At 47.4% G+C, this 7,078-nt stretch overlaps 1 protein-coding gene across 2 annotated transcripts in view; it reads left to right on the forward strand.

Moving 5' to 3' along the window:
- Positions 1-326: 326 nt before the first annotated feature.
- The window catches only part of Fkbp5 (FKBP prolyl isomerase 5), a 51,348-nt gene continuing 44,596 nt past the window's right edge, over positions 327-7,078 (forward strand). Inside the window, exons 1-2 of one of the 2 annotated variants that reach the window (XM_055607155.1) lie at positions 327-351; positions 4,825-4,947. In XM_055607155.1, the coding sequence (XP_055463130.1) occupies positions 4,834-4,947 (114 nt within the window). In that variant the 5' untranslated portion in view covers positions 327-351; positions 4,825-4,833. Of the gene's footprint in view, positions 352-909; positions 921-4,824; positions 4,948-7,078 lie in introns of those variants that run through there. The other variant, XM_055607153.1, reaches the window with a different exon arrangement.

Below are 7,078 nucleotides of genomic sequence, written 5' to 3' on the forward strand. Positions count from 1 at the left end.
TTTGGCTTGTGCACAGTGATAGCTGTGGGTGCCGAGGCCAGGAGTTGGCAGTGCTCGGACACACTTGCCGTGCTTCCCTAGTGCTGCCAGTACAGCAGCAGCCAGGGATGGCCTGAGAGACAGTGGCGTGAGAAGAGCAGCAGTTAACGCACAAGCCGCGGGCAGGGCTTGGAAACAGCTCCTCGCTTGGGAGGTCTCAGCTAGCGGAAGCTGCCAGTGCAGTGCCCTGTTGATGAACACTGAGCGTCTTCTCGTTTTTCTGCCATGTCTCAGGTGTTAGCTGACTAGCGCTTTGGAGAGTGTGTGCTTATCTGGCATGTCCATAACAGCTGAACTGTGTGTTCCCTTCTGGTGAGTAAGTTTATCATGAATTAATAAATATGGCCTCAGGTAGAAGTGACTGTACGTCTAGAATAAAACAGGGCTCTGTTAGGAAAATACTGAAGCCTCCTCAGTTTGTTAAAGGTTTTTGAGAATTGCCCTGTCTTTTTTTTTTTTTTTTAAGATTTTATTTTTTTTATGCATATTAGTACTCTAAGAGGGCACCAGATCTCACTAGAAATGGTTGTGAGCCGCCATGTGGTTGCTGGGAATTGAACTCAGGACCTCTGGAAGAGTAGACAATGCTCTTAACCACTGAGCCATCTCTCCAGCCCCTGCCCTATCTTTTTTATAGAACACAATAGAGTAAAAAGATTATTTATTTGTTCAGTTTGGGGAAATCTATACTTCTAGCGACCTAATTGGAATTCAAGGGAAATATTTAGAAAACTTAGGGGTTTTCTTGTTTGTTTTTTTGAACAGGATTTCTCTGTGTGTAGCCCCAAGGTGTACTGGAACTCAGCCTGTAAACCATCCTGGCTTTGAACTCACAGAGCTCTGCCTGCCTCTGTCTTTTGATAATTTCATATATGAATACGGTATTTACATCATATCTTCTTTAATTGTTCCCATGCCCACTTCTCAAATTCATGCCCTTTTATTCTTTAATTATTATTGTGTGTGTGTGTGTGTGTGTGTGTGTGTGTGTATTTATAAACACGGTATGCTGAGGTCATATAGTTTTGCTTACACAGGTTGAGGTCTGACGTCTTCCTGAGGGGGTCTTGTGTAGCCAAGAGTAATGCTCAACCCCTGGATCCTCCTGCCTCCGTAGCAGCACTGTATGCTGCCACTACCAGCATGTGCCTGGCTGGAGAAGACATTTTTTTCTCTCTTTGAAAATTAATTTTATGTGTAGACTGATGCCTGCATGTATGTCTGGCTACCGTCCGCACACAGAGGCCAGAAGAGGGTGTCGGCTCTAGGTCTTGATTGTAGGCTGTTGGGAGCCACCACGTGGGTGCTGGGAATCGAACCTCAGTCCCCTGGGGGTTCTTAACCACAGATCTTGGTAGCCTTCCCATTAAATGACAGGTGGATAACATGTGCCTCCCATGACATCACCATGAGGCAGTTGTCTGCTGTTGCTGCCACAGAGTTGGGTGATGACGCATATCACTTGTTAAAAGGCTGTTGCTTACGGCAGGCCCTGTGCCTCTGCCTCCTGAGTTCTAGGATTCTTTTTTTAATTTTATTCAACTTTATTTTATGTGCATTAGTGTGAAGGTGTCAGATCTCTTGGGATGGGCATTACAGACAGTTGTGAGCTGCCATGTGGTTGCTGGGAATTGAACCTGGGTCCCTTGGAAGAGCAGACAGTGCTCTTATCTACTGAGCCATCGCCCCAGCCCCCGAGTGCTAGGATTAAAGGCATGCACCACCACCAACCAGCTCTAGGTCAGGTTTCTTAAACTGTTCCCACTCATGACTCCTTTTGGCGCAAGAAATTCTTAAGCAATCCGAGACATGCAGATACGTAAAATAGGTATACAAGTTGAACATTTATTAAATAATAAGTCATTAATAATATGCTTTAAAACAATCTTTGGTGTGCGTATATTTTTACTATTTATTCAAGATAAAAGCAAATATTTATGCCAACAGGTGGATTTGCTTCTTTGTCTAGTCCAGTCCAGTCCAAAGATATACTCTGTTTTGATATTACCTGCTGAGAAATCACAGTAGGAAAATATTAGGTCCTTGTTCTATGCTCCTAAATTATGTTTCTATAAGAACAAAAAAACTTCGTCTATGTAGCAAAAACACTCCAGTGTGAGCTTAGGGGTTGTGAGCAGCACTATTGGGCGTTGCATGGAACGGTGGCATGCGTGGTCGAATGCACATGTGCTCAGAACACGTTCTCAGTAGAATTCCACAATGTGGCATGGCCAACACTGCCGGCCCACCTTGAATGCCTTACAAATTTATTTTTGAATGGATTTTAGGCCATCGCACATTCAGAAACCATTGCTGCTGGTGAGTTTTCTTCTACCTGGTGTGGGATCACTACTCAGGTATTGGTTAAAACACACATCACCTGTCAAAAGGCTTCTGTTGCTGCGTTGGGAAGGCCCTTTGCCCTTTCCCCTTTCCCGGTAGCTGACCTGTGTGGTGGTGTTGAAGGAAATGTCTCAAGTTTCCACCTAGTGGTTCTGATGTGTCCAGTGCTTTGACCATGTTCTGTTGATGAGGTCTGTGTGTGGGTGAGAACCTAGAAAGCATACTTCCCACGGATACAGCCATGACTGTCCCCTCCAGATAGTTCAAAGACCTTTTTTTTCCTGCTGTTTAGATGCTTCATACAGTTCTCGTGCATCAGAAACACGTGCCACAAGCTCTGGTTTCCAGAAGCTGAGAACCCACCCTGCTGGTCTAACTCTGCTTATTATCTAGTCCGGCAGCATGCAGCGCTAGCTAGGTACTTAACTTCTGTTGTTTGTTTGAGAACAGTTTGTTCTAGCCTTTCGCTTACTCTGAGCCAAACATTTGGACCTTTTATTCTGGTATAAACTGTGCTAGAAAATCAAGCACAGGGGCCCAGCCCTTGGATTTTGGTCTTCTGTTTGAAGATCTTTCAGCGCAGCAAGCTGCTCACACTAAAGAAAATGTAGCTTCTTTGGATATGAGTTAAAATGCTGTTTTAGTTGCCTAATTTTTAGTTCTTTCAGTAAAACAGTTTTTACAAATATGGAAGCTCCTTTGTTTGGGTTTGGTTTGGATTGTAAACAGAGAGCCCATAGGTGACTTGGGCTGTTCTTCCCCTAATGTGGGAGCTTTAGACGTGCTCTGCTGGGAGCTGGGTGTGGCAGTGTTCCTAAGCTCAGTGTTCAGGACACTGGGGCAAGAGAGGGCCCAGTTTGGAGACAGCCTGGGTACATAAGAACTCGATTCAGAAGTAATTGGTGTTGTTATTAGTTCGTCATTTCCCTGCTCAGTCAAGGAGCAGTATAAAATTAATCACAGCAGTAGACAAATGCGTTTTGTTTAGCCTGTTGATTACTCTTAATCAACAGGTTGTCCTTGCATGAAAAAGTATCAGGTTACAGCACTTGGGAGGCAGACAAGTGGATCTCTGTGAGTTTGAGGCCAGCCTGGTCTACAAAGTAAGTTCCAGGACAGTCAAGGCTACACCCTGTTTCAAAAAACAAAAAGGTTTAGAGTAGCTAAAGAAGACGCAGTGACCCGCTCTGTGCTCACTTCCCCCTGACAGTGCCAGGCACGGAGGAAGAGGCCCCAGGCAGTCCTGACGGGCTATGGCAGGCGGCAGTAGGGGGGAACTCCCCCTTGCAGCGGACTAGGGGAAGGGGGTGGGAGGACAGGGAGGGTGGGACTGGGAGGAGTTGAGGGAGGGGGCTTCAATAAGGATATATAATGAATAAATTGTGAAAAAAATAAAAATTTTAAAAAGCTTCAGAGGGAGAACTTCAGAGTTCTGCATTCCTGCTAAGGACTGTGAGTAGGAAAAAGGCATAACCCTTGTTCTCGAAGACCCTGTAAACCTATCAGGAACGCCGCATGAACATTGACACTCAACTGAGGAGCGCTAAGGAAGGGTAAAAGGCAGTGACTCGCACTCATAGAGGAGCTGGCATGTGAGGGGAGAAGAGGAGAAATCAGACGTGGCCGTGGGAAAGCCCTGGGCTGGCTATGGAAAGGGAGTTGCTTGGTTTGGCCAGTGAGCTGTGGGAAGGAAAGCAGCAGAGGCTAGATCTGAAAAGCAGGGTTCGTCTCATACGAACCCTGTGAGAGGTTCCTGGGGTGCTGGGGGAAAGTGAACTTTGTTCTCTCCTTCTTTGGCTTTCTTCTTTTTTGAGATGGTGTCTGTTACCTCAGGCTAACCTGTAACTCATTATGTAGCTCAGGTTGGCTTTGAACTCGCTACCCTGCTGCCACTACCTCCTGAGCGCTGGGGTTGTAGGCATGAACCAGCACACCCAACCCTAAAACCCCATAGTGCAGCTGTTTGGAGTGAGAGGTGGAAAGTGTAGGCCTTCAGAAGGCGCAGAGGTGAGGAGTGCTTGCTTCCTGAGGTGGGATCCCTGCTGATCTCTTAGCTGTCCCTCACTGATCCTGACTGATGGCTTTTGACTGATGTCTTTAGCACCAGAAGCTCCCCGCTCTCTCAAAAGTATGGCTGCAGGAGAAGACTGTTTCCAAGTTCTGGGAGGCAGCTTCTCCCTCCGTGCTCATGTGAAGGGCTGTAATTACCGGCAGACCTGAATCTACTCTGTAATCTAGGACCACGGCTAGACGGGAATTGAAGAACTGGGCAAGGTTTTACTTACCTGTCTGATGACATCAGTACATACGCACAGCGAATGCTTTTGTTGTTGTTTCTGGGGTTTTAACCCTGTTAGGCTCATGTAAGCTCAGTTCTCAGGGGCTTTTCAGGTATGTTAAGAAGTGATATTTTCACTGAAGGAAATACGTTTCTCTTGGCAGGTTTTACTTATGAAGACAATGACTACTGATGAAGGCACCAGTAACAATGAAGAGAACCCAGCAGCTATCATGGTTGAACAGGGAGAAGACATTACTATCAAAAAGGATAGAGGAGTATTAAAGGTAAGGCCACGAACGTGTTTAACCTAGGAGGACCTCCTGTGTGAAGAAAGATGGATGGCTTATGCAGACTTTCTGTGGAGGGGATGGGTACCTGGTGTTTTTAAACTGAGGCCACTGTTTTGGTCAGGCTGGGGAGCCAGCAGTCCCTGGGGTCCACCTGTCTCTGTCTCCCAGCACTGGGGTTGTAGACACACTCTGTCATGATTAGGTTTTCACATGGGTCCGAGGTCTATGAAGTTGCTCAGGTCCTGAGCAAGCAGGAGGACTCCTTGAGCCAGCTCCTCAGACCCTCACAGTTTTTAATTTGCATCTAACAGCAGTGTTATGGAGACAGTGCCCTTCTGAAGATGGTGTGCTGGGCATGGTACCTAGGGCCTCATGTATTCAGACAGGGCATCACCAGCCCTGTTGGCTCTGTATTTTGAAACAAGATCTCACTAAATTGCCCAACCTGGCCTTGAATTCACACTGTACCCCGGGCAGGTCTTGAGCCTGCCATGTGCCTGCCTTAAGTCTTCTAGGTAGTTGGGCCTTCGGTACTGTGCCACCAGGATGAGCCGGATTCTCCCATTTGTAGGTGAATAAGCCGAAAGGGAGAGGTTAAATAACTTGAGCGCACTTAGTGGTTGCCTGTCCCACACTGCCGACACATGCGTTTTATGTGGTTAATACTTACTTTTCTGAGCTTATTTTGCACATTCTCGGTGTTATTGCTGTGTGGGAACTCCGTGGCTTCTGTGTCCGCACTTGTTTAGTTTGTTGTTTCTCCTTGCTTATGAGAAAGCCTCTCTCCTGGATTTCCATGTATTCCCATTACCTTGCTGTGTGCTGCCAGCCTGTCGTGATGTTCTCTTCCTGAGGCTTCTCAGCCTTGTAGCTGTAATCACTCATCCAGAGCTCTAGGAAGCTTCTCAAGACAGTGGAGTTTTTTTCAGGCTGTCTACAGCATCTCCTGCCTCATCTTCTCAGTCTGCCACACTCAGAGAACTGGCCTCCGAGGTCCCTCAGACCGTGTATTTGGAAACAGGATACTGGGTGATTCATGAAAGAAGTTTATTTTGGCTCACAGTTCCGTAGTCTGAGAAGTCCAAGAACATGGTATGCCTGCCTCTCCTTGCTTCCTGCAAGAGCTCAGTTCACGGTAGAAAGCAGAAGGGTAGGCAGGCACGAAGATCTGGGAGGCGAACACCAGCCAGCGGTGGACAAGCTGTGTACGGCTTGTGTGAGGAACCCAGTTCCTCCACAGGGAGCTCACACAAGCAAGGCCTTGATTCCTCGTATCCACTGACTTCCCTCCGGAAGGCCTCGCATCCCAGCACTGACCGTCCCAGTAGCAGTCAGCGTGAGGCTGAGCGAGGACAGATGGCATACAGGCCCTGCTCAGGCCTCAGTCCCTCCACTGGGGGTGCCCGGCTGCCCAGCTTGCTCAGAGCCCTCTAAGTAGACAGACAGTAAGCCGTAGTCTCCTTTCTTCTAGGGAGTAAACCTAGAAAACAAGTTTTAGGCTTACTATAAATGGTTGCAGTTTGAAGTTCTCCAGGCCATAATGTGTTCCTGCTAGACCCTTCAAGTCACCGTGGGGCTTTGGTGAGGGGTCGGTGGGTCCAGCAGCTGTGACCTGGGGTATCTTTTAACCTCCCTGGGTTAAGTTTCCTGTTTGTAGAATTTATAATAATGCTAATCAAGAAAAATAAAAGTTGGGCTTACATTTTTCAAATACATTAAGACTGTTTTTATCTTTAAGGCAACTTAAGACTTAAACACAAGTTTCATCTTGCTGGGGAAACAGACACACAAGCACATGCATTCCCGTTCTCTCATGCATACGTGTGCACGTACTCGTGCATGCGCACCCCCCAGGGTAATGCCAGAGGATTACTTTCCATTACAGATGGCCTTCTGACTGCCACTACCCGCCCTGCGTGTCTGGGTATTCCTGCAGCCCTCACGGCAGATCTCCACCAGTCGCTGCAGCTGGGATACACTGTCACACACAAGTCAGGGACCAGAGCCCCCTGAGGATTTCATAGGACCAGAGCCCCCTGAGGGTTTCATACAGGACCAGAGCCCTCTGAGGATTTCATAGGACCAGAGTCCCCTGAGGATTTCATACAGGACCAGAGTCCCCTGA

This window comes from Psammomys obesus, unplaced genomic scaffold (genome assembly GCF_907164565.1).
Source record: "Psammomys obesus unplaced genomic scaffold, mPsaObe1.curated_primary_1811, whole genome shotgun sequence".
In the NCBI taxonomy this organism is placed as follows: Eukaryota; Metazoa; Chordata; class Mammalia; order Rodentia; family Muridae; genus Psammomys; species Psammomys obesus.